This window comes from Ursus americanus, chromosome 26 (assembly GCF_024610735.1).
Source record: "Ursus americanus isolate L20-20 chromosome 26, mUrsAme1.1.p, whole genome shotgun sequence".
NCBI lineage: Eukaryota > Metazoa > Chordata > Mammalia > Carnivora > Ursidae > Ursus > Ursus americanus.
Genome location: NC_142152.1, coordinates 30,894,667 through 30,921,704, shown reverse-complemented (window position 1 = coordinate 30,921,704; position 27,038 = coordinate 30,894,667). Strand labels below are relative to the sequence as shown.

General features: G+C 41.8%; 1 protein-coding gene across 1 annotated transcript; it reads right to left on the bottom strand.

Moving 5' to 3' along the window:
* Nucleotides 1-16,816: 16,816 nt before the first annotated feature.
* Nucleotides 16,817-26,651, bottom strand: GPR65 (G protein-coupled receptor 65). Its single transcript, XM_045807697.2, has 2 exons — nucleotides 26,569-26,651; nucleotides 16,817-18,954 (listed from the first exon to the last, which is right to left on the bottom strand). The coding sequence occupies exon 2, from the start codon at nucleotides 18,496-18,498 to the stop codon at nucleotides 17,473-17,475; it is 1,026 nt and encodes a 341-aa protein (XP_045663653.1). The 5' UTR covers nucleotides 18,499-18,954; nucleotides 26,569-26,651; the 3' UTR covers nucleotides 16,817-17,472.
* Nucleotides 26,652-27,038: the final 387 nt, after the last annotated feature.

Below are 27,038 nucleotides of genomic sequence, written 5' to 3'. Positions count from 1 at the left end.
ATGCCCCCAGAGAAAGGTGGAGTCGTCTTGGGTATGTCAGCCAGTCCCTCTTGTCGATTTGCCTCTGTGCTGGACATGGGCCCAACAACGGAGTGGTCATTGGCAGAGACAGAGGCTTGCACAATCTCCCTCTGATCTAGCTAATGCTACTCTTGCGTGCCTAACCCGCCAGCACTAGAGACCAAGGGGATCAGCCCGTCTTTTGGAGCAAGTGGATTATAATAGACATCTTCCATTCCGGGGGGACAGAAACTTGTCCTTACTGGAATCGATATTTAATATGAACATAAGTCTGTTGTATGTAACGTTTACATGTAGTTGTATTGCAACAACTATGGGCAAAGACAAACTAAAGAAGGGGTCAGATCTCTCAGAGATGAAGGTCAATGTCACCCCACCAGTTGACCAACCCATACCAGTGTCCTCTTGGACACGGAGACAAGAGTAATTTCCTAAAGCACAAATTTGAGCATATGTCATTCACTTGCTTAAAACTTTTTAATGGCTGCTTATTGACCTTACCATAAAAGTCCAAATTATTTATCTTAGCTAAGAGATTCTCTAAGATTTAACTTCTGCTTCTTTCCGCTCTTTATCTTTTGCCACTTCCTTTCTTACAGTTCTAACAACACTGAACTACTTTCATTTCCTTAAAATGGAGCCAGGCCTTTCTGTGTGCTGCCCCTCGGCCGGAATCCTCCACCAGTTGATTAATGCCTACTCAGGGGGCAGCAAATGTTCTTGGACGTTTTCCTGGATGTTGCAAGATTGAGCTAGCGTCGGTCATGCCCACCCACACTTCTAGCCCTTACCGCAACACTCATTATGTCGCAGTGTGTATCCCCGGGTCCCCTATTAAATGATAAGCTTCCCTGTGCTCCCAGCACCTAGCAAAAATTAGGCATTTGACAAAAATGTTGAAAGAATTAACAAATGAATCGAGCATTTTTCTTTTCTTTCTATTAAATTGTTCACTGTTCTTGATGATCATTTAAAAAGAGAGTGTACTCTTTTTCCTCATACACTTCTCCAAAGTACTTAAGAAGTAAATGAAAGTATGAGCGGCATGAAATTGATTGAGAACTTTACCACGGGTAAATTTTATATCATTGGAGTTAATCTCTTAAAGTCATTACACAGGAAAAATAGACTAAATTGCATATATGTACTAAACGCAATAAGTCAGCAGAGAATGACAAATACCGTATGATTTGTGGAATCTAAAAAACAAAACAAACCAACAATTTTTTTTAAAAGCAGATCACATAAAGACAGAGAGCAAACTGATGGTTGCCAGAGGGAGAAAGGTGGTGGGAATGGGCAAAATGGGTGAAAGGAAGTGGGGGATCTAGACTTCTAGTTATGGGATGAATAAGTCACAAGGATGAAAGGTACAGCCCAGGGAATGTAGTCAATGGCATGTGATAAGGATGTATGGTGACAGATGGTAGCTACGTTCGTGGTAAGCATAGTACAACAGATAGACTTATTGAATCACTGTTGGGCACCTGAAACTGTTACATTGTGTGTCAACTATACCTCGATAAGAAATAAATTTCATATATAGATTCCCAATCATTTCGCATTCTCCTTCATTTTTACATTTAAAAAAATCCTGTGTATGTTTTTGTTATAATACTGATTACAAAGCTGATCCACTGCCTCTTGACCATTTATCTCACTCATGACCTTGAACTTTATGTGATATCATAATAATTAGAATGTAGACTTCATAGTGACTGGCAGAGAACAGCAATTCAATATGGCTGTTCCCTGCTCTGCTGTCAACGTGCGGTCCTCAGGAGACAGTCACAGTTTCTTTCCCAGTAAAGTATCTGCAATATTTCTCTATTGCATACACAAGTGTCTCCTGAAATTAGAGGAACAAAACTCCCTCTGCCTCCTGACCCAATGGGTCCTGAGACCCACTTCTCACTGGGGATCAATCAGGTTTGCATAAGAGAGAGAGAAGAAAAAAAAAGAAAAAAGCCTGCTTGAACAAAATGGAAACAGATTCTATCCAGTATGGTGGTTACAGTCACAGGCTTTGGACTCAGATATTTGAGTTCAAATCTTGTCCTGGTTTAGTCTCTCCAAACTTCAGTCCTTTTGTGTGCAGTGGAGATAATCTACTTCATAAGACCGTAGGGAAGCATTAAGGAAAATATCAGATGGAGAGTCCCCAACACATGGTGCTCTCTCATTGTTCTCATGGAGGCTGTCGCTGCTGAATTCCTAAGAAACCGGGGCAATAAAGGAATCTGATCAAAAGAGTCTCGGGAACCAGGATATTTAGAGAGGGATGAATGGGGGGGGGGGTGAAGAGAAGGAGGGACTGAGAGAGGGTGAGGGAAATGGGGCCATTTTCTCCAGTTTTTTTCAAACCACAGCTTCCAATCTGGGGTTTAGAAATCTAGGCAATCATCCTAGGAGCCAGTAGTGCAGAAATGAATTGTGATAAGCTCAGCTGTATTATGGAAAACATTCTCAGCAAACTGCAGGGGAGAGATAGCAGGAAGATCCATGGCTAATGCGCTGCTCTTAAAGGACTTTCATAATTCACTGGGACACACGGGGATGTTTTGTGCTTTTGCCTACTCGTAAACAGATAATAAGCACAGTGACTCAATTGTCAAGCAGAAAACTTTAACTTTTACAGGAAATCATCTCCTTGCTGCAAGCCTGGAGTAAACTGGAGGTTAATTTATCGTTAATGCATTTCGATTCTTGCATGATGAAAAATACTGCCACACATGGAAAAGAGTCAAATGGGCTTTGGAACTTTTCCTGCTGTAAGAATCATAAAAATTCATACCCACCAATAATGAATATTAATATATTTCTTATGCTCACATATAAAGGTTGACGTGATCAATATAAAATTAGTACTTCATTATTCCCCAAACACTTTTATATCCAATTTTTCATTTGTATCGAATAGCAGATACCATTAGATGGGCAGGGGCAATGTTATTGCTATATTAAAAATGAGGAAACTCTGCCTCTGAGAGGTTATCTGGTTTGTTCAAGGTCTCAGGGAGCTAGTTAATGAAGGAACAAAAACTATAACCCCAAACCAAGAAGACACCCCAGGGGACATCACTGATGCTGCTGTCACGTATGTTCACAACCCCATGGGATTTTTATTCTAGATGTTTGGCAGGAGAAGTTGCAGTAGAGGAATTTAGACAAGGGCATACGTTCACACATCTCATGGATATTTCTATGATTTGGCCCATGAAGAGAGTGCCTACCTCCGATCCTTCCTGACATCACCTTTCAGGATGGACATTGTGGAAAGTGTCTATCCTTGATGCAGAGAACTCCAGTTTCCCCCCTTTTAGAAATTAAATAAACCTACATCCCTTTCAATTGAGAACAATGCAAGGGGTGTGTCTGATGTCACAGGTGTACCTGGACCACACAGTCTAGAAGGATACAGTCACAGAAACAGACTCTCTTCCCTCCCTCACTGGATAAAGGCATTCTGATTTTCCTTTGAGAAGCTGTCCTCTCCTCTCCTTGCAGTCTCCAAAATTAGGGTGTGACTGCCCTACACTCCAGGAGCAGGCAGGGTCTCTGAGAACTGACCACTGCATACCTCTAGCCATAGCAACTGCTTTAAAGTGGGGAACAAGGGCAGGGGAACCAGAATCATGACTTTTGCCAAAAGTATCAGGAAAGAGATTCTCTTTCCATTGGATTTTTAAACTGTGGATCCTAAGCCTGGAGGTGCCGGGAGCCATCTTTGACATGATAGAAAAGCTAAAATACAAAAAGCAGAACAGGAAGACAGCGAGAATGTGTTCCTAGCAACACGGGCTGAGCATTTGATCTCAGCCATACCTGAAATTGCCCCCGGACTTTTCTTCTCTGGACCAATCATCTTTTTTTTTCCCTCAGACAGTCTGATTTGTCACGGGCCTCCAGAAGAATCTGCAGTAAAGGAAAGACTCCTGACCTAGGAGATGTGAAACTTATTCCAGTCTCTGTCACGTAAGGTCCCAAGTTGTGGGAACTTTGATAAATTATTTTACTTGCTGGGCTCAGATCCCTTATCTATAATAGAAGAAATCCGTACTAGAAGTTGTTCTTCAAATACCTTTCTAGAGCTGAATATGGAAAAGGAGAAACAGTGGTCAATCTTCCACCTTGGGTAGAAGTAGGAAGTAAGTTATGTTTTGCAGTGAACTCATTCTCTGTTCCCAGGCACTTTCAGGCTAGCAGCTGGGCCCTGTCCTCCATCCAATAAAGGCTCCTGCAGAGAAAGGCCATACCCAGGTCTTGTTGGCCACATTGATATTCCTGAGAGATCTCATCTCATCTTCCCCACTTCCATTCAATCAACCAAGTACACCATATAATTTTCGTATCTCTTCAAATCTAATCAGTTCATCAAATGACCAAATAAATATTCAATGCCTACTATAAGCAAGATGTGGAGTTGGGTACTGTGATTATTAGCAAGCTGTGTCTATGTGTATCCTCCTTGGAAGGGACTGAGTTCATTTTCATCAAATGAATGCCAGAGAAACAGATGAGCTTTGGAGTAAAGAGGAAGGAACATTTTGAAGAGCACTTAATCCTCCTTATTAACCACCCACCCATTCTTCTAGCACCCAACGACCAGGATATTGTTTCTGAGCTGTTGACAGTAGTTCTATTTTCTGCTAGTGTTTCCCAGTGGATGAAACTTGAGTATAAGTAAGTAGACTTATGTAAAAGTGAATGTAACAGCATAATCCTACGCAATTTGACAAATACTTGTTGAGTTGTGAGGTCACATTTTTCATACTACATTTGCATGTGGGAGAGAAGCTTATTCTCTTGCCGTGGAAAGTCCATTCCCACTGATGGTGGGGAAAAAAACTTAAATTTGTACAAGGTATTTCAGTCTCTGCTGCTTATGCAGTCTCTTAAAGATGTATTTAGTATTTTTTGGATAAATAGTCAAATGCAAGACTCATATTGCCTTTAGGACTCTTCTTAGATATCCATAAAATGGCACCTCCCATAAGATGGCTCTTGGGTGGAAAGGAAAGTTTACCTGTTCCCTTTGCGGTGAGGAAAGGGGTGATGTCTACCTGCTGGTCCTGGTGCTGTCTTCTGGTCCTCTCTGGCCTTTGAGAAGATGTCCTGCCTGTCCATTTGGCATCGTCTTGGACGAAGCTGCTGATCCCATAGTCAACATGACTTATGATCTGGTGACCTAGGGGGGTCTAGTGTTCCCCCTTACCTGTGTCGTTGCTAGAGCTGCAGATCCTCTAGGTCTCGGCTGCCTGCTCCATCCCACCCTGGGTCTAGGTTGCCCACCCGCAGCCTCGCACAGGGGTCACGTTTCCCCAACAGTGACACGTGGTAGGCCCATTGGCCCTCTTTGCTCTTCCTTACCCTCCCACCTCTGGGAGCTTGTGAGAATGCTTGAGTGCCTTCTGTGCCCCGCATGAGCTGACCAATCACCAAATCTCTTTTTTGCATAAGCATGGCATGCCCGTGTCTATTTTTCTGTTTCTTGCCATTTTCCCATTTTGGGGTGGGAGTTCCTTGAAGGTGGTCCCCTCCTTAGGCCCCAAACAGGGTATGGAACAGAGACCCTTTCTGCTTCTGGCTTTTCTCATTGACCTCTCTAGGTTTGACCCCAGGGACTTGTCCTCTCTCTTGTTCTAGCTTTTGCTACTCCGTGACTTTTTCTAGAATCAGAAGGTATATCTGCTTCATCTTTCTGCCCAGTGAGGCATCACAAAGTCGTATCTTCTTGGGGCACCTGGGTGGCACAGTCAGTTGAGCATCTGCTTTCAGCTCAGGTCATGATCTCGGGGTCCTGGGATTGAGCCCTGCATTGGGCTCCCTGCTCAGTGGGGAGTCTGCTTCTCCCTCTGCCCCTCCCCGTGCTCATGCATACTCTCTCTCAAATAAATAAAATAAAATCTTTTTTAAAAAAAGATTTGAGGGAGAGTGAGAGAGAGAACATGTACAGAGGGAGAGGGAGAAGCAGACTCCCTGATGAGCAGGGAGCCTGATGCGGGCCTTGATCCCATGACTCCGAGGTCATGACCTGAGCTGAAGGTAGACCCTTAACCAACTGAGCCACCCAGACACCCTAAAATAAAATATTAAAAAAAAAAAAACAACCAAAGCAATATCTTCTTTCATGAACTGTGACTTATTGATACCTCCCTCCTTTTTCTCGAGCAATAAACTGGGCTTTAATGAAGGATGGACACTGAGAGAAGATCACTTATATGGGAATGGAAAGTGTAATCATTTTAATATTTTCTAAATAACGATTCCTTTTATATCTAGAATATAAAGAACTCTATGCTCGTTTTCAGGAGTGGAGCTGAGCATGGGCTTGGAAGACGTACAGAGGTGAATAAAACATGGCTTCTGCTCTCAAATAGCTTTTGAACTAGTGGAGGGGATACAGATGGGCGCCACTGGCTTAAGGCATGACAAAGAACCACATGTGGCCTGTACCACGGCGCTGTGAGCTTAGAGAGATAAACGGTTACCCAGCTCCCTTAATTTGGCAGGTTTCAGTCTAATTACTTTTCATAAATTCTGCAAGTTGGAGACCACAGCCAGAAACCTGATTGGTCACGGTTTTTGAGCCTTGATGATTTCTGTCTCTTAGTAACCACAGGTTAGGACCACACTTGAGGGTGGAAGGAACCCACAAATATACTCCTCACCTGTGGGCTGTACACCAGTGGTATCCTCACTGTGGGAGAGGCTGTACCTTTTTCCTGGGTGGGGGTAATTGGTAAAGGAGGACCTGGGATAGGGCTGCATTCTGTTAGAGCAGGAGTTCTCAAAGTACCATCGGCCACTGGGGAACTTGTTAGAAAGGCTCCCACCCCACCCCTACTGGATCAGAAACTCTGGGAATGGGGCTGCAAAGGAAAACCTTACTCAGTTTTCCCCTACAGTGTATGTCTTGTGTGTCTTTTGTACTACTCACACAAAACACTCTACTTCTGACCCTTTGGTCACTCAATGTGTGAGGGTTCACCCCCATGCCCCCCACAACAAGCAATTCTGTCACACCAGCTCAGCAGCCCACAATTTCACACAATTCTGACGCTCTCTACCTAGAGATAGGGTCAGAGTCCACTGGTTGAGGACTCAGTTCCACAGGACTCCCCCACCCACTTCAGATGCCAATTTCAAGTAGTAGGTCCCAGGTTACCTACAATTCTGTCCGATTTGGCTACAAGAGGTTCCTATAAGCCCTTCTTGGGTTCCACTAGTTTGCTAGAGCTACTCATAGAACCCTAGGAAACACATACATGGACCAGTTTATGTATTTATTGTTTTTAAAGTTTTATTTATTTATTTGAGAGAGAGAGCACGAGCAGGGGAAGGGGCAGAGGGAGAGGGAGGACTAAGCGAGGAGCCAGATGCCGGATTCGATCCCAGTGGGGTCATGACCTGAGCCGAAGGCAGACACTCAACTGACTGAGCCACACAGGGGCCCTTACGTGGACCAGTTTATTAAAGGGTACGCTAAAGGGTACGGATGAACGGCCAGATGAAGAGATTCACAGGGTGAGGTCTGGGAGGTCCCAAGTGCAGGAGCTTCTGTCCCTGTGGAGTTGGGGTGCATTATCCTCCCAGTGTGAATGTGTTTGCCCAGCTGGAAGCTCTCCCAACTCAACCTTGGGGGTTTTTAGGGAGGCTGCCTCAGGGAGGCACGATCAATCATTAACTCCATTTTCAAACCTTTTCTTTTCTCAAGAGAACGTCAGCCAGGGCGGTGGGGGGGGGGGCTGAAAATTCTAAACTTCTTCTTTTTTTTTTAAGATTTTATGTATTTATTTGACAGAGATAGAGACAGCCAGCGAGAGAGGGAACACAAGCAGGGGGAGCGGGAAAGGAAGAAGCAGGCTCACAGCGGAGGAGCCTGACATGGGGCTCGATCCCACAACGCCAGGATCACGCCCTGAGCCGAAGGCAGGCGCCTAACCGCTGTGCCACCCAGGCGCCCCTGAAAATTCTAAACTTCTAATCATCTCTTGTTCTCTCCAGTGACCAGCCTCATCTAGGCTCCATCTAGAACCCCACCCAGCCACCTCATTAAAATAAAAGGCACCCCTATCACCTAGGAATTTACAAGGCTTTCAGGAGGCTTGTGTCACAGAGATGGGGCCAAAGATCAAGTATTAGAACCAGAGGCGCCCCTAGTGCTTTTATCACTTAGGAAATCCCCAGGATTTTAGGAGCTCTGTGTCAGAAACAGGGACGGAGACGAGCTGAGTATGTCTTATTAGGAATCACAAGGTTGTAGGGGCACAGCTCTCCATTTTAACAAGCGTTCCGGGTGATTCTGTTGCATGCAAAAGTCTGAGAGCCATGGCTCTAGTCTCCAAAACTGTGCAACTCAACACCTGGACCCAGAGTCTGGCAGCACCAGCAGTACCTGAGAACTTGTTAGAAATGCAGCATCTCAGTGTCTGCCTCAGAATTATTGAACAAAGCTCTTTTAAACTAAGATTCCCAGGTCATTCTTACAGACATTGAAGTTTGAGAACCACTGCTCTAGTGACTGGACCTCTAGTCAACCTGGCTTGTAGGTCACGGGTAGACAAGATTATTTTCAAGAAAAGTATGTTTCTGTCTCCCTCTGTTCCAGCAGTCGCCTCCAGTCAAAGCTTCAGCATCTGAGAGGCAAACGTCACACTACAACTCAATTCTGCACACTAAAGAAGTAGCTTTATTTTTTGGAACTGGTCTCTTCTTCCTTCTGAGTCACCAACCTGCTGGGTAGCAGGGTACAAAAAATTATTCTGTTTGTGAATTAAAAATATCTCCACCTCTTCCTGCATAAACTGTCTAATTGGGTTAACTCAGCTCCTTTGGGGTAAACACTCAATTTTTCAGATATGTTTCACATATCCTAGCTCCACCCATGATGGCTCTCGAGTTGAAGAGGCTTACACAACCCTGTGGTGGCAGGGGTGAGGCAAGATTAAGGCAAGGTTAAGCTGCTCACAGGGCACTCTATGCAAATTAGAAAAAAAAATGTGTCTTCCTTAAGACACTTTCCTTCCTGTCACACTGACTTTGTTAGAACACTTTGCTGCCAATGCTCTAAAGCTGCCATAATAAATGTACAAATCTACAATGTCTGTGAAATGAATGGTGCCCCTTAGACATAGGTTTCTTGTGCAGTGCTCACCCTGCACAACTGTACACTAATCTCTATTTTTGTACCACACTGATATGCCTCATAATGAATGTGGGGTTTCTCCCAGAGGTTTGCTGCTGCCTGTAGGGAAAGCAGGTTACCAGCATTGACTATTCTCCCCCACCCACTCTGGAAGTTCCTACTGCTCCTCAGATCATGAGGTTCAACATTTGTCTCTGATGTATTTATTCTAATTCTTCCTTGTCTCCTCCGCTTAGTCCACTGGGGTCAGGAGGCCAGGCTTTTTAAATTTCTTGCATAACAAGAGCTTTGTTTATATCCTGTGTCCTCGCTTCCCTTGGCTTCTCAAAAGACTCCAAGTTTAAGTCACCCAGTCTGGTTCTTTATATGAAATGCAAGCCGAAGGAATTTTAAAAATTCTTTTCTTTCTCCATAATGTCTAGCTTTTGAGAATCTGCTCACCAGTGACTCACAAATAATATTGACTTCCTTTTTCTAGCTATAATTCGCTCTTTTCCTGAAGCATGAAAACATATCTCTTCAGTGCGTGGGCCCCTCAGGGCAGCGGTATTTACTAGATTTGAAAACATATCAGGAAAGGTCTCAACAAAAATTGAATCATTTTACCTTTCTCTTGCAGAACCTTGTCGAAGCCTGTAAAAAAGAAGCTCAAAAACTCCAATGTCTTGATTTTTAAATTAAATTAAATTTAATTTTTTCACAATTCCCTGACGTGAGAGCCTTGGTAGGCATTTTCTGTGTCCCAGGTTGTAGCAAGAAACAGTTTAAATGGTTCTTTTGCTACCATTTACTAACAAGGGCTGCTAACTTCACTGGCTAGATGTGTCCTCACTGCCCTCTCCATCAAACCTCCTCAGCCCTGATTCTTCAATAGTCTGACATCATCCTCACTTTCCTGTTCCAAAACTTTGGGCTTTTAAAAAGGAAAAAAAACCTGACTCAGATAGATTTGAAGAACAAGGAGTCTTATTTGGTTCATGTAGCTGCCATGCGTGGAGACTCATCACATGATAGGACCCAGCTCCAGGGCTCTGCGATTCCCTCAATTCTTCTTTCTTCCACGTGATGGGTATTTCATAACCACAAGATGGCCGCCGAGATTCCAGCACCTCATTCGCCGAGCACGTCACCCAGAGCAACAGCAAGAGCCTTTGTCCCAGCATTACAAGCCGGTTAGGTCACGTGCTCACCACTCAACCCATCATTGGTCCAGGGCATTGGGGGGCTTTGATCGGCTTACCTCAGGTTCATGCTCCACTCGGGAAGCCAAGAACTACCCGGATTTTGCAGGGAATGTCAGTGCACAGGCATCTGGGTCATTAGCCGGCTTCTACTCAGTCTTCTCAATGAGCTCTGTGCCCCAGGATAGTCAGGGAGGCTGCAAAGAACCAGTGAGGTGCAAGGGACCATGACGACTTTGATAACGTCCCTGGTGATTGCCAGCCTCCTCTATTTTCTTAGCATCATGTAAACCTCCCTGATTCTGGTATAAACCTGAAAGAGGAAGACAGCCCAGGAATGACTGGGATGGAATTTTCTATAGCTTGGTGGTATCTGGGCTGGGAGTTACAATTTATCTGGCTTAAAGAAAAGGCAGCAGTATTTTTTTGTAGCACTGAATCATTGAACAGACTCATGCCATTGTAGAGTCTGCGGTAAGATCAAGTTAATTTTTTAACATCTTACTAAAGATTTAGGGAATGAACATCCTAAAATTTCTTATGAGTAAGGAATGATGGATGGAAATCAACATGACACTTCCTGTTTTTATCAATTTAAGATGGGTCAAATGTCATTGATAATATCTGCTTCTGTTTTTTTTTTTTTTTTAAGGTTGTATTTATTTATTTGTGACAGAGAGAGAGCACAAGCAGGGAGGAGGGTCAGAGGGAGAGGGAGAAGCAGACTCCCTGCTGAGCAGGGAGCCCGATGTGGAACTGGATCCTAGGACCCTGGGATCATGACTTGAGCCGAAGGCAGACACTTAACCAACTAAGCCACCCAGGTGCCCCTCAAATGTTAATTAAGCCTTTCTTAAAAGGAAACTCTTTCTCCTTAAAACTTACTTTCCCTTATAATCTTTGAAAATTTACAACCAGCATACAAATTGTTCCAAGGATTTCAGATACTCAACTCCAGGGTTAGGACAAAGGCTGAAATTGTGCTATTCTTGTTTCACTCCATTAATTGACTTATTATTTAATCACTCAACAAACAATCCTGATCACCAGTGAGAACACCCTTAATAGTAGTCCTTTTAGGGGTCAGAACAAGATCTGTAAAGCAAGAAGGAGAATCTCTGCCTATGCCAGACCCCGCTTTGCCGTGGCAATCCTGTAATCCAGGGAAGACTGGCCAAGTGCTACAATGCAGTGGGTCCTCCTTTCCTGTAGTCCCTTTGAACACAGAGGTCACACTTTCCCTTCTGGGTGAACTGCCAGAGAGGCACTGAAAGCATTGCCCTGATGATTCACAACAGCATTCCTTAACATCAGCAAGTGTCAATTCCACGAAAGGGTGAATGGCATGAGAGAGGATATTGTTTAGTTATCTCTATTTTTAAAAACACTAAGAGAACCTGGTAGATCTGGCACTCATGCGCTGGCTTCCAAAGGCTCATGGTACCCCTCTTGGGCATTTCTACAGAGGCACTTTTTAGTCCATTATTTTAATCCTTTGATGTGATATAATTAACTGTGAAATGAAATCGGGGTTTCCAAGTTAATCCATTTGTAAGTAAGCGTCAATAGTCTTGGAGCCAAGACCAGAGATTTTACAACAATTTCGGAAAGATTTCTTTTAGAAGGATGTTTATGAGTTAATTACACATCCGAGAAGGATCGATGAAGTGCTGAGAGCTCACGTGAATATTTTTCATAGCACTGGCAAGTCAAATAATTGTAGCAAGATTTCTTTTTCTTTTTCTTTTTCTGTTTTTTTTAAAGATTTTATTTATTTACTTGACAGAGATAGAGACAGCCAGCAAGAGAGGGAACACAAGCAGGGGGAGTGGGAGAGGAAGAAGCAGGCTCATAGCGGAGGAGCCTGATGTGGGGCTCGATCCCATAACGCCGGGATCACGCCCTGAGCCGAAGGCAGACGCTTAACCGCTGTGCCACCCAGGCGCCCCTGTAGCAAGATTTCTTGATTGTACTTGGTTCAAAATTAATTGAGCACACATTTCCCAGATAATTTATATTTTTATTCTCAAGCTTATACTGAACAATATGGAAACTTCCCAAGGTCGTTTCTTTATTGGCTTGCTTTTTGAACACATAATGGCAACATCATTTGAGAAATCATAACCTATTTCCTAAATGTGTAAAAATTCACTGTTGTTTCATAAAGGACTTCAGAAAATTATAGGCAGAAGAAACAGATTACAGGCAATTATGTATTTAATGATATGCAAATGCTGTTAAATTATGACTGCATTGTTGTTCTTTGGGAAGGAACAGATTCAAACAGTTCAAAATAACAGATACAGTTTTACAGTGCTGAGATTTAATAATAATAAATTTGAAATTGAAAATCATACATATATTGAATTACATCTTGAATTTCATAGATAATTTGATCATAGTAGACAAAATTGCAAACTTCTGATAGCTCAAATATTTTATGTTTCTACCTACGTGAAAGGTGGTGACTATTCTCTTACATGGTAAAGATAACCAAACAAGGACAGGTTATCCACGTTGTATCCACATCCGGCAGAAATTACAGTTATGTTCTCTTACATGTGGATTGACCAATGTTGAGCAAAGCTGAAAAAAAATAATACATGGAGTTTAAACCCAGTGAAATTACCTGGTTTTTACTGAGCTTTCCAGAAAGCAGAGAAACAAATGATACAAACTGAATTTCACCGTTCCCCCCCCCTTCATTTCCAATTTATAGGGGATATTTCTTGTTTCTTGGATAGAACATCCCATCGCACTACTCCGTTCTTTGGGAGTGGCAGTTAGCGGGAGAACTACAAGGTTCTAAATAGAACATGATCGACATCTAGTGGCCACAGGCAAGGCTTCTGTGTGATTTTTCTTGGCCAGTGACAAATGACGTAGCAAAAAAAGGATTTTTGGAGAAGGAATCTAAACTCCCACGTGGCTTTGTTTTCCCTCACCCCAGTTCGACCCAATTTGCCATTGTCTGCTTATTCCTGCAAACAAGGGGGCATTCAGCTAAGGCAACTAAATAACATGGACTTAATCACCTTGTGCTCCATCTTTAAGCTGTACGAAATGCCAAAGAAAAAAAGAAACGAATGGTCATTTGTTTTTAAGTTGAATCCAATCAGGTGTTTACATTATGAACAAAGAACACAGGACATTCCTGCTTTCTTTTAAATTAACCTCCTATTATTTTCCCCCATGTGTCTGCCCAGAAGATGTAAATACAACAACCCAGTTGGAACTGGATTTTTCCAGAACACTATTTTCCAGACTAGTCCTTGGTAGCCACTTCTGGCTGAGGGAAAGAGAAGGGAGTAGGGACAGGCAGGGAGGATCTCAACAGTGCCCCCCCCCCACTGCTAATTTAGTAAACAACAAAATGAAAACACCCACAGGAGGCATTGTTTCAGAAATTAAGGAGGTAATATGTGTTCTCCTAGTTAGTATTAGGCATCTTGCACGATAGTACAACATGTGCTAAAAGATCCCAGGAGTTTTGTTGGTTTGTATTTGTGACATGGGGCAGGTTGTTTGTGTTGGGGAATATGCGTCGTTTGTGTGTGGGTGTGTCTGTTGGAGGAACAGCCTACCCATTCCTGGCAGGTCACCCGATGGACCTAGACAAAGAAGTCTGTTGTCACAAAGGACTTCTTGGGTCAGGGTGTTACAGTAGCTGCTGTGTTTCCATAGCAACCTGTGTATGGGCTTAGGAAAGGACAGAGGCCCCATGCATAAATGACAGAATGATGACAGTGGCGGCTGGACTAAAGGAAGCCCAGGGCGAGATGAAAGTGTTGGAAAAAGACATGCTTATGCGCCATGCACCATAGATTCTATTTGAAAATTGGTACTGCCTAACTCAAAATAAGTAAATCAAGTTCACAAGGTCAACGGAGGCCACTGGTAAATAATTGTTGACTTGATCCTAACATTAAAGAATGGAAACATAATGTCTTGGGGAGAATGTATGGCTTAAATTGCAAAGAGAAAATGGAATCAATGAGGTTGGGGAAGCAGATTTGCTCGGGTTGCCCCTACGGAGATGATGCTATTTCATTTGATCTAAACAAGCTGGTGACGTTTGATGTGTTTGCACTTCTCCTTCATCCACAAAGCTCCTTCAGACGAGGTAGGAAAAATGGAGGTTTTAAAAACCTGTGCTCAGTTTCCTCACCGGCTTCTCTAAGAGGTCTAACTGAGTTCATTAGATTAAAAAATAGGGGCGCCTGGTTGGTGCAATCAGTTAAGCATCTGACTCTTGATTTCCGCCCAGGCCGTGATCTCAGGGTCATGAGATGGATCCCCACATCAGGCTCCCCGTTCAGTGGGGACTCTGCTTGAGATTCTCTCTCCCCCCTCTGCCCCAACACCCCCCGCACATGTGTTCTTTCTCTCTCTCTCTCTCTCAAATAAATAAATAAATAAATCTGAATAAGGAAATAAAAAGTAGGAAATTTAAACCAATTAAAAATGGGTGTCCACCCCTCTATTCATGGTGATGTCCATAGCGTGTATCTCCTCAGCATTGTGAACTCCCAGGAACAGGCACTACTGAGAACGTGCCACGGAGCCAGGAACAACGTTGTTACCTTAACGGATGTGGTTACCGTTAAGTTACCTTAACGGATGTGGTTAGCACCCTGGAAGAAGGAACTAGAGCAGGGGTGTGCTGGAGACAGCTCCTGTCAGCTCCCATTACCGCATTCCTACCCCAGAGTCCTGGGCACTTTTCTCTCTCTTGGGTAGCTGTCCACTAATCCTGATAAAGAGAATAACTTAATAATGAACATCGAGAAATCTCATCACCTTCTACAAAGTGGTTTTCACACCCGCTTGTTAAAAGCAAGTGTTACTCTTGCCCCTGCAGTGTATCGAACCTGAGCCTTAGGGAGAACACAAAAATTCTTTAAGGTCAAACAGTGGGTGGTTGGTGGTGTTCCAGGCTGGGTCTTCTGCCAACAAAGTCCCAGGTGATGATAGCTATAGGGTCTTTCTCCTTTAAGACATTCTTACAGTTTCATGGAGGACTGTAATTAGGAACTGAAAAAGCTTTCCAAAACTGAAGGATTAACTTTCTAGTGTCAGGACTGTAGAAAATTTTAGACCACATCTAGAGTGCTTTGCCCTAAAATCATGGGAGCATCTTGCTACCGTGGGTTCTCCGAGACCGGCCCTACTCAGACAGCATGGATAGGCTGCTCAAAGATTTGGGTGGCCTGGTTCATTTTTAACTTATCCTACACCATTCTAAATCCATGATTCTGTTGTCAGTCATTCGGTAGGACGTTCTTATTAAGGGTGCCATGAATCTGTATTTGCCGCATCTCTTTATATAACAACTGAGGTTGGTTATACGTAACCAGCTCTTGGTAACAGATGAGCTTAGTTACTGTCCATATGATTTGTTACATTTCCAGAGGCATTCATTAATAAAATAACTCTTCTTTTCCCCCTTATCCTCATCTAAGTCCAATGACTCTTCATGCATATAACCCTTTTGCATCCCTAAAGAAAGAAATGGTAGCAATGTTAAAAACAAATAAACAAACAAATAAACATAAAGGAGGAAAAGCAACTCTGGAAGGAAGTCAGGATTTGGGGTTCACGCCTGACCCTGCTTCCAACTCACTGTGTGATCTTGCACAAGACAATCTGCATCTGAGTTTTCAGATAGGGGCAAAATTGATTTTGGATCTCTTAGTTTTACAAGCATTCAACTTATAGGTGGCCAATAATTTATCAATAATTAATCAAACAGCCTAAACTATTATAATTACTCTTCATTTTAATGGTATATCTTTAGCTTTTAAGTGTATGTAAATGTATCTCAGTGTGACCAGACAGAATCTATTAATTCTCCAAAAACTTTATGATCACAAAAATACAAAGAACAGAGAATACTCAAGTGACCTCAAAGCAAGGTGGTTTTCTTTTGTATACCTAAACCATCACAGAAAACCTTAATAGAAAATGTAGTCAGTTTGAGTACTCACTGATTTTATTATGGAAAGAGACAGTCTTTCTTGTTCCCAGGATGTTTGTTTTCTAATGTGATGGCACTAAATGGTACCAAGACGTTTGCTATCAGATCATTTTGCAAGGAGGGGGGAGTAGAAGGAACAGATAGGAAACAGAAAAGAGAAAGGAGAGAAGGAGTAATGTATGATAAAAAAAAATCCTTAAAAATCTGAAAAAATATTTTGGCTCATAAAGATGTTTACTTAATGAGTGCCTACTGAAAATTAGGCAGAGTAATTTCCACAATGAAAAAATATAAACATAAAAGAATATATTATATCAAGATTGTCTAAATAGTCTAATTCCAAATAGAAGTCCCTGACTGTAAGATTTAATGGCATAAGTGCCTATGTTGTTTATAATATGTCTTTTTGTCTAGACACTAAACTTCTGGTAATTTCAGCTATGTTGTACTCAACTGTAATTTTTTTAAAAATTATGATTTCAAAGAAAATAAAGAAGGTCTGTGAGCAGCCGAGAAAGCATTCATGTAGCCCATAGCTTTATATCTTAGAAGAGGCCTTCAGACTATTTACTTTCTCTTTATAAAAAGTCTTACCAGGTTTCCAAACTGAGGTACGCTTAATAAGGCTTCATAAGACCATTTCTTCTGTAACCTCTTAACACAAAGTCTAGTACACAGAGGGGGCCCGATAAATATTTGTTACCCAATGAAATTAGAAGCAGTATTTAGTAGTTGGGGTTGTTGGAGACAGATGCATACAGTGGGGAAAACTGATTGTTGATGGTCTGAAATCCACAGAAAGAGGGACAAAAATCATGAAAAGCAGACACAAAGCTCACTGATTTAAGGACACAGAGTTCCGTGTATCTACTAACCTCTGAAAGGTTATAGCACAGATTAAACACAGCAAGAACAACAATTGTCGTTGATAATAATGGTCCTGAGTCATCAGGAGAATATTACATTTTATTAAATATTCAATTTAATGACAGCCAGAAAACCATACCGTACACTTCTAAAAGATTTCCATTGAAGAGGATTAAAATATTCAATTGGAACACTTCGTCCCCACCCATGCTTGACTTCCTCTTCAAAATATAATCTTGATGATACGATACCGTGTACCTTAAAAAAAGTCTTTGCTTCTATTCCAGGATTTCTAATTCCACAGTGTCTCTGGTAGACATAGAAAGTATGCTTTTCCTTTGTCCTTTTGAGTTATTAAGCTTCCCCATACAGAATTTTAATATATTCCACATATCAGATCTTCCTGTCTCAGTTACAAAACAGTACAGAATTGGATCTGCGACACAGTTTAAGCTGGTTAATGCAACCGTGATTCTATACATTTTATAAGTCTGCCTCGCAGATCTGTGGTGGTTAAAGAGAGGTTCACTGAAGTTCACGTCATGCTCTAAGATGCTGCGAATCAGCAACATCACATGAAAGGGAGTAAAACACAAGACGAAAGTCAATGTGATACTAGCAAGGAGTTTTATGATTCTCTTCTTCTCACTGTTTTCCGTGGCTTGATTATGCTGCACAGCTTGGTAGACCTTCTGGTTGCAAATCATGATAATGACCAACGGTATTGCGTAGCCTGTACACGTCCTAAAGAAGTTGAAACGGATTTGCCACTTCTCCAGGGGGTACTTGTCGTAGCATAAAGTAAAATTCGACTTTTGCGGGTCACAATATTCTATGGTCGTTTCATCTTCCCACAGGATGACACCATTGAACATGGTTTCCAATACCCAGATGGATAGGCTGACCATGAAGGCAAATCTTCTCGTCCTTAGAAAAGAAAACTTCAAAGGGTGGACCACTGCTAAGTACCGATCGACGGCGATGCAGGTGAGGAAGGCCGTGCTGCTGTAAAAGTTCATGTACATGAAGAAAGCGCTCCCCTTGCACAAGGCAGGGGAGAAAGTCCAGTTGTCGTTATTCCAAGTGTAATCAATCCAGAGAGGGAGAGTTAATGTGTAGAGCAGATCGGAGAGTGATAAACTGAAGAGGTAAATTCCTAGCTCATTCTCCTTCTTTGCTTGCAGAAAAGACACACATAGAGATCCGATGTTGGCTGGGACACTGGCTATGACCACAAAGATGTAAACAACCGGAAACAAATAGTGATCCAGGTCGTGCTGTTCTGCAATACAGGTGCTGTTCATCTTCTCCTATGAAGGTGGCAATGACATTTGTTCTTAGAAGGTAAATAGCAAGGTAAGTCTTGCCTCCTTCCGGTTTGTTTTTAACATCTCATTCTTTTTTACTAAAACGTGTCCATTTTTCTTTGCTTTCAGAAGTTCTGATTCATTCATCGGTGCTTTTAAAGGGTGGATGTAGACCAATTTCCACAAAGATATCGATGGTCGGAAGTCAGGATCCGGCCTCCTGGCAGTGAGCCACAAAGGCCAGTGGATTTTAACGAGCAGAAGTCCACGTTCTTATTATCACAGAATGCTGGTGAAGAATCCCCAGGGACCACCTGGGTCATCCCTTAGCGTCCGCAGAGTGTTGTCCCCATTTTGTTTTTCTTCACAAAACGTAGGAAATTGGCGCACACATGAATATAGAAGGCTTTGTTTTCACAGAGATTGACATCTCTTTTTAAAATGCCTTTGTTTCTGTAGAGAAAGATGAACTAGAATAGTTTAGATGTTTAGCAGATGTATCATGCTTTTGAAACAATCTTCTTTTATTTCATTTCTTGAAGATATCAAAAATGTATTAAATTACAACGAAGGTGTTCAAAAAGGCAAATTATTTAAGTGACTTCAGTGAATGAAATCAAGCTGAGAATTTTTCTCTATTTCAAATAAGAATCATCCACAAGGTGATAGATTAAATTCTATTCTATTATAGAGAATATGCTGAGAATTCCATTTCTCACTGGACATGATCCCAGAACTAAAGTTACAATGTCATTTTCGGAGCTAATAAAAATGGCAAATGTAATGATTTGTTTGTAATCAGTAAATGCTTTTGAGTTGTATGATAAACTGTATAGTTATATGACTTCAAATGTTTAATTTCATATGCAATCTAGGCAGGAGGCACTTTCAACATCAGCTTATTAGCCAAGAAAATATTGTCACAAGAAATATAATGGAGTGAACTATTTTAAAATACCGCGGCTTGCTGAAACTTCATAAATCATTAGACAGCGCTGAATCTTTTGTTTTCCCTTTGCTTCCTTTGGGGGCACTTTATCTTTCCTGTACTTTGGTGAAAGAGAGGGCAGAATGTTCTCAATTCTGGGCAAAATCTTGTCATCAGTGTCTACCTTTGTATCTGATTGCTTGTTAGCTTAGTCTTTTTAAAGGCCTGTTGTTATAGATTCACTTAGGAACAGAGACCCTATCCTTCTTTTCCTAGTGGAGTAAAGAAATACTTCTGTCTATATTCCCTTGCTAGTGAGGCCTATTAGCGCTTTGGATGACTTATGTGATGGGGAACTTCACAAAACACTCGGTAGAGTCACTCTGCAGGGAGGAAAGAAAGATTTGACTTCTTGTTGTGTGCCTGAGGTCACCAAAACCACTCCTTTCCAGGTCTGTGAGCACTGAGCACAGCAGAGGCCTTGCTACCACAAGTCACAAGGGTTCCGCGAGCAGAAGAAACCATATTTAGAGCACCTGTTTATATGTCACTCTTAAAGTGCAGCACTAAAACTCCCCAAATCCTCTTGTTTTACCACACCTAGAAATATGAACAGAATGTGAAAACAAACCAACCTTTTCTATCAATAGGTGAAACTTCCAGAGTGGAAAAAAAAAAAAATGGTGATGGAAAAAAAGGAAGTGGGAGCTGAGGTCCGGAAGGTACCTGAGAAGACTCTGGACATCCCGGAAGCAGAGTGCATGGCAAGAGTAACGAGAGCCTCTAAGGCCGAAAAGCTAGAGACCGAGCGGACGGAGCGCACCCAGCGGGCGGGAAGCGGTGCTCGCCATCCCACGCGTGTGGGGATCCTGGAGCGTCGGCCCTCACGCAAGAGGTGAACTAGAAAATAAACGTAAGAAAACAACTAACTGGACAGCCGCTTGCGGACAGCAGGGAAGGTTGCCAAGTTCCTTGTCTCCGCTGTGTTTCCGTGAGGAGCCATGTTGGAAAATCCCTGAGTATTCAAGGCTTCTGGCGGGCCCTCACATGGGAATGGGGCCTGCGTCTACACTCGTAGTTTAGTCCTGTGAACGGCCCACCAGCCATGAATCAGTGCTGGATCTCCGTGCTCAACGTTGTCAGTCATCAAGGAAATACAAGCTAAAACCAAACCACAGGGAGATACAACTACGCACGCACCCGAATAAATGAAATGAGAAAGACAGAAATTACCAAGTTGTGGTGAGGATGTGGAGCACCTGGGACTCATGTACTGTGGGTTGGAAAATTGTTTTGACACTTAGAGTATATCATGTGGTTCAGCAATTCCACTTCGAGGTGTATGGTCAACAGAAACACATACGTGTGTTTACTGAAGGATGTGGGGCAGAACTGAGTACTCACAGTAGTGTTATTTGTCGTAGCCCTCAAGTGGCATGAGCGCTTGCAATAGAGCAGAGAAGTAAATGGATAAGTAAATATTGACACAATCGAAATCTATACATCGATGAAAATAAACAAATGATTGCTGCCGACCATAACACAGTTGAAGCTCAGAAGCATAATGCAGAGTGACAGAAAAAGGCAGGCACAAAAGAATATATACTATCTGATTAAAAAGTAGGTAAAGTTAATCTACACTGTCCGAAATCAGAACAGTGATCCATTTATTAAAGGCTTTCTATGTGCTAGGCACCATTTAAAATGGCATATTTTGTTATAATTTATGTGTTACTACAATTCCATGCTATTTATTATAACCTTATATTACAAATAAAGAATTGGGCCACATAGTAAGCCATTAGCCAGAAATACCTATGTAATCATTGGTAGAACTTGGCCGCAATCCTAGGTTGGAATGCCGGATAAAGCCTCTTGACTCTTAATTATTTTGCTTTCTGCTTTTTACATAAAAATGCCTTATAAAGCTGAGGTATTTTTGCAGCAATGCAGGCCAGCTTTGTTGAGAAAGAAGAGAATTATTTTCTATTTTCTACTGAAATAGTAGCACCAATAGATTAGTACAAGTCTTCTAGCCATAATAACAGATCTAATTAAAGAAAATAATTTGTGAATAATCATTTCTGTAAAGTGGACAAAAGTGATCACATGTTTTCTGGAAAGCATCACTTCCATATTGTCTGTTAGACTACACAGGCTTCAAATAAACTTGCAAAAATCATCATCTTGCATCATGTCCTCACACTTAGTAACAATGTGTTGTTATGTGCCCATGGATTTCTTTTCTACAATGGATAAAGTATCGGATTTACTTAGACAGGCTCTAATTTTCCCTGCACTTGATTTAAGAAATAGATGGCTAAAAGAAGCATATATCCTGCTACCACACTCAAAACAATCTCCCAGTTCTTAAGCGTCATGAGACTGAGCTTCAAAGAGTCTATTGTTGAGTTCAGAATCCGCTGTGAATTATTTCAAAGTTGAAATTAATTATCTTTCACCACTCATAATGTGGTAAGGAAGAAAATGTAGGTAAGACCTATTGTGAGATTGCTGTATACGTAGCATGATATGTCTGCATTGTTGCAAAAATCATGTGGAGTTGAAGCCTGCATCTGTCTTGTCAGTTCAGATGCAAGAACGAACCCTAGAGGGACGCCTGGGTGGCTTAGTCAGTGAAATGTCTGCCTTGGGCTCAGGTCATGATCCCAGGGTCCTCGGATTGAGTTCTGCATTGGGTTCCCTGCTCAGTGAGGAGTTTGCTTCTTCTTCTCCCTGTACTCCTCCCCTGCTCGTTCTCTCTCTCTCTCTCAAATAAATAAATAAAATCTCTTAAAAAAAAAGAATGAGCCCTAGAGGTTATACCACCTGCAGGCATGGCTGGACGGGCCAGGGAACCTGTAGAAATGCAATCCCATGAGCTTACAAGTAGTTAATCAGCACTACCTTAAAGGTATAATTACTAAATGTACCAAATGAAATCTCTAACAGAAGGAATAAAGATATTTTTCAGAATCTAAGTCCCCTGAGATGGAAAAGACCTTCGGGGGCCGGATGAAACTGGATCAGAGCACCTGTTAGCAGGACGTCATGGGCCTCCACTCAATGACGTCCACTTCCTCGGGAGACCCCTCCCCCAAATTTTGCCCTTCAAAGCCTTCACCTGCAAGCCATTGGGGAGCTCAGGACTCTAGAGTATTAGCTCCCCGTTCTCCTGGGTGGGACCTCACTAATAAACAGCCTACCTTTCTTCACTGCAAGAGCGACAGTTTTCATTGGCTTGCTGCACGTTAGGTGGACAAAGCCTTGTTTGCTTTGGTTATAGGGTATCACATGTAACATTTATTTTTTATTTTTTATTTTTTTTTTTAAAGATTTTTTATTTATTTTTTGACAGAGATAGAGACAGCCAGGGAGAGAGGGAACACAAGCAGGGGGAGTGGGAGAGGAAGAAGCAGGCTCATAGCAGAGGAGCCTGATGTGGGGCTCGATCCCACAACGCCGGGATCATGCCCTGAACCGAAGGCAGACGCTTAACCGCTGTGCCACCCAGGCGCCCCCACATGTAACATTTAAATGTCAGGGAAAAAAAAAGAAGTCAGGTAGTGGTTACCCTGGAGGAGGGGCCGGGTAATGACTGGAAGAGGGCACGAGGGGGACTTCTGAGAATTTGCCATGTTCTGGTTTTGCTGTGAGTGTTGAGTCCATGAACGTGTTCTTTGTAGGCATTCACCAAGCTGTACACGTGCGGGTTTCTGCATCGTGTTAGACTGCAATTAAAGAGTTAGAAAGTAGAATCAAAGGCTCTGTGGAATGAGTTACAGAGAATCGTGACAGCTCACCAGCATCTGTGTGGCCTGCCGATGGAGCATAGAGAGCTTCTTAAGAACTGATAGGATTTTACTTCTTTTCTCACATGTGAAAAGTAATCCATAGAAACCAAAGCGAGCAATAAATAATTTAAACAATATGAAAATGAATTCCCCAAGAATGAAAGTTTGCTATATGGAAAAGCAAATATCCTAGGCACCTGGAAGAAGTAGATACAAATCATCCCTTGAGGAAAGTTCTCTCAACCCAGGCTTCAAAGAATTCTCTCAGAAAGAATGGATGGTTGCCGGAAGGCCGGGGTCATGAGGGTGAGCAAGCTGGGCTAAGGCGAGGCGGAGATACAGACTTTCAGTTATGGAATAAGTCACAGGGATGAAAGGTACAGCAGAGGGGATCAAGTTAGTGTTACTGTAATCGTGTAATCGTGTTGTGTGGCAGTGACAGAGGGTAGCTCCACTTGCCGTGAGCATAGAATGAGGTAGAGAGTCATCGAATCACTATGTTGTCCACCTGAAACTAATGTAATATTGTGTGTCAACTATATTTCAACAGAAAATATAAATAAAAAAGAATCCTCACAGATAGAGTTCTAACAAATATGAGCGCATTACAACACACACACACACACACACACTAACCACTACGTTTGAGATTCATCAAAAATGAGGAAGATGAGTAGCAGATCCACAAAAACTTTAGGAAAAAATTGATATACAACACAAAACAAGAATGTTTAATATGAAATAAAGGAGGGGCGCCTGGTGGCTCAGTTTGGCCAAGCGTCTGCCTTTGGCTCAGGTCATCATCCCAGGGTCCCGCGATGGAGCCCTGCTCAGCGGGGATCCTGCTTCTCCCTCTGCCTCTGATCCTCCCCACCCCCCTCATACTCCCTCTCTCCCAAATAAATACATAAAATTTTTAAAAAAATAAGAAACAAAGGAAGGAATTGAAACGCAGGAGCAAGGACAAGAGACTACAAAAAAGAAATTGACATATTTTTAATAAGATTGAAAAAAGCTTTCCAAAAATAAAAAATGTAATAATTTAAATTTAAAAAACCAACACAGGGGCTAATCCACTGATGAGCTTTAGCTGAAGAGGAAATTAATATACTGCAAGATAGATCTAAGGAAATAATATGAAATTATCAGAGTGTTAAAGAGATGGGAAAAAAACCGAAAAGCCATGGAGGATAAAGCAAAAAGGTCAGCGTGTATTTTAATTGGAGTTCCATAAGGGACAGAAGAGAGAAAATAGGGAATGTTTGAAAAAATAATGACCGACAGCTGTCCAGGACTGATGAAGGACATGGAATCCTCATATTTATGAAACCCAGCAAATCCCAAATAGGATTAAAAACAAAGATGGAAATCTACATCCACTTAGCCACACTGCAATGACGCTGCCGATCCAAGACTAAGAAAAAAAGGGCCAGAGAGAAAAAATGGAGTACCTACAAAGAATGAACTTTAGAGTGACGAAGGACTTCACAGAAGTAATAAGACAAACCAGGAGACGGTGGGTTGATACTCCCGAGTGGCCATGAACATTTATGTCAGCCTATAATTATATACCCAACAGAACTAAATGTCAAAACCAGAGCAAAATTAAGGACGAATTAAGATAAACTACCACTGAGAAAATTTACCCCAAAATCCTCATTAAAGGGACCTCTAAGGGATAAAAGTGAAGAAGGAAAACGACACTAGAAAAAAGTCTGGAATGCACAAAGGGTTGAATAAGCTATGGAGGATGGAACTGTGCTCTGATGGCTGCACAGGGTCCCCTCTATCACTAGGCTCACGTGTCTGGGGAGAACACCTCAACCCTGAAAACATCCTTCCTTGGGACCAGGACTGAGAGGTCAGGGCAGGGGTGGGGTGGGGGGGATCGGCAGTGGGTGCCCCTTCCTCCTCTATTCATCTTAATAAGTATGCAGCTTTTCTCTTCAGGAAGCAAAAAAGATGGATAAAAGGGAAACATGATTTTAGGAGGATTTATAAAGTTCTCAATGGAATGAATTTCTTTCTCTGTAAAAACGTTTCCTGCCTTGACTAAAACCACCACAAGATCAAATAGTTTGATGAAGCAGAGCGTCTTCTCTGTTGGTGGTTATGAAGCAGTGGTTATGAGGCTGTCGTTCTGCGTGTGGCTCTGGAGACTTTCCCAAAGGCTCTTACAGCCCTTGAGGGTTTTGTGACCATGATGCTGCTTCTCTAAGTTTCAGTCTTCACAGGTCATATTAACACCCACTTTATAGAGTTATGGTGACAATAAAATGAGAACGCACATGATGTTCCTAGCACGTGGGAGGCATTCATTACGTATTAGATGATAGTACTGTTTTAATGACACACTGCTAGTCTGCAGGTGTCCTTATGCTGTCCCCTATATGTCCTGAGAGGAGGTCATCTTTGACCATCTACCCAGAGCACAGCAGAGATGCCAGAGGCACTCAGAATGTAATTTGTACAGCAACATTTCACATATGATACCAAGCTCTGCAGATAATACTTGTTGAATTAATTTGTGTGAATCTGAGATTTTTTTTTGCTTGTGAGATTTTAATGGAATATATAGTTCTTATTATTCGTATCTCTTTTCAGATAACATTTTCACTACTTTAATAAAATTTGGACAAATTGTTTTTAGAACCAGTGCCAAGAAATTTGGGTAAGTTTCTAATTTTGACTTGAATTTTTACCAAAAGTCAAAACAAGATAGTCCCCAGTGTATTAAAATATATCCATTATTACCAGCTGCTGGTTAGTACAAATCACTGATGACAATGTTTTCCTACAGGCTATAGGAAACCCGTCCTTCCCTTCATCGATGGGTTTAATAGCAGCTTATTAAGACTACTAGGTGCTAGACACTGACAGCCACTTGTTAAGAATTACGACTTAATATTTATTAATACTGGAAGTCCTATTTCCAAATTTGACAGTATTTCTGATGACATAAAAAGTATCACGAGATCATCGTACCAACCAGGAAATGGTACAGGATGGCTCTACAGCTGGGAGCTGGTAGATTTCTTCAAAAACTCTTAATTCAATTTGCTGATATGATGTTTCCTGAAAAGTGAATGGAGCATAAATATTCCTCTTTTGTATATCGGTAGTTTTACCTAACTATTTCTAAATGTTAATTTTGACATCCTTTTACCACTGCTCAGAGAAGAGGAAACCATGTGTCAATCTCCCCATTACTCTCTCTTATAAAGTTCTGCTTCATCACATTTATATAACCTAAACTCGATAAAAGGTTGTGAACGTTGCTGACAATCATCCCAAAGTATATTATCTACAGAAAAATCTTATTTTATTGTTTAATCTTACACTTACCCATGTTTCTTGGGGGTGACGATCTTGTCCACCGAGGAGCTGGCTTAATCTGCTTGCACCGAGCTGAGAAACCAACCCAAGTGAGGGGACAGGAAATTGTACTCATATTTCATCACAAAACAATGAGGAAGCAGCCTCTTAGTGAGGACTTAACATTATCCAAGCTTTAACAAAAGAAGTCTCCTAAATATTTTAAGATGTTTTTGTTTATTAGTTACTGTAGTATACTTTTTATGATTCACTTTCCTCTTTGCATCTTAATCACAATGTATACTGATATTATATGTGTTTATTTAATAGAATATGTACTAGAATTTCATGTAATCACTCACTCATTCATTTATTCTGTCTGCACATATATCCATTATACTCTCAGGGCGTTGTGCTGGGAGTGATGTAGGATCTGGCTATGGTGCACGAGGACCTCATCAGCCAGTGAGAGAGAAAGGCATGTTCAGTAACAACCATAA

Coding starts and splice junctions, on each gene's coding strand:
- GPR65 (XM_045807697.2), bottom strand. CDS start 18,498: ATGAACAGCACCTGTATTGCAGAACAGCACGACCTGGATCACTATTTG.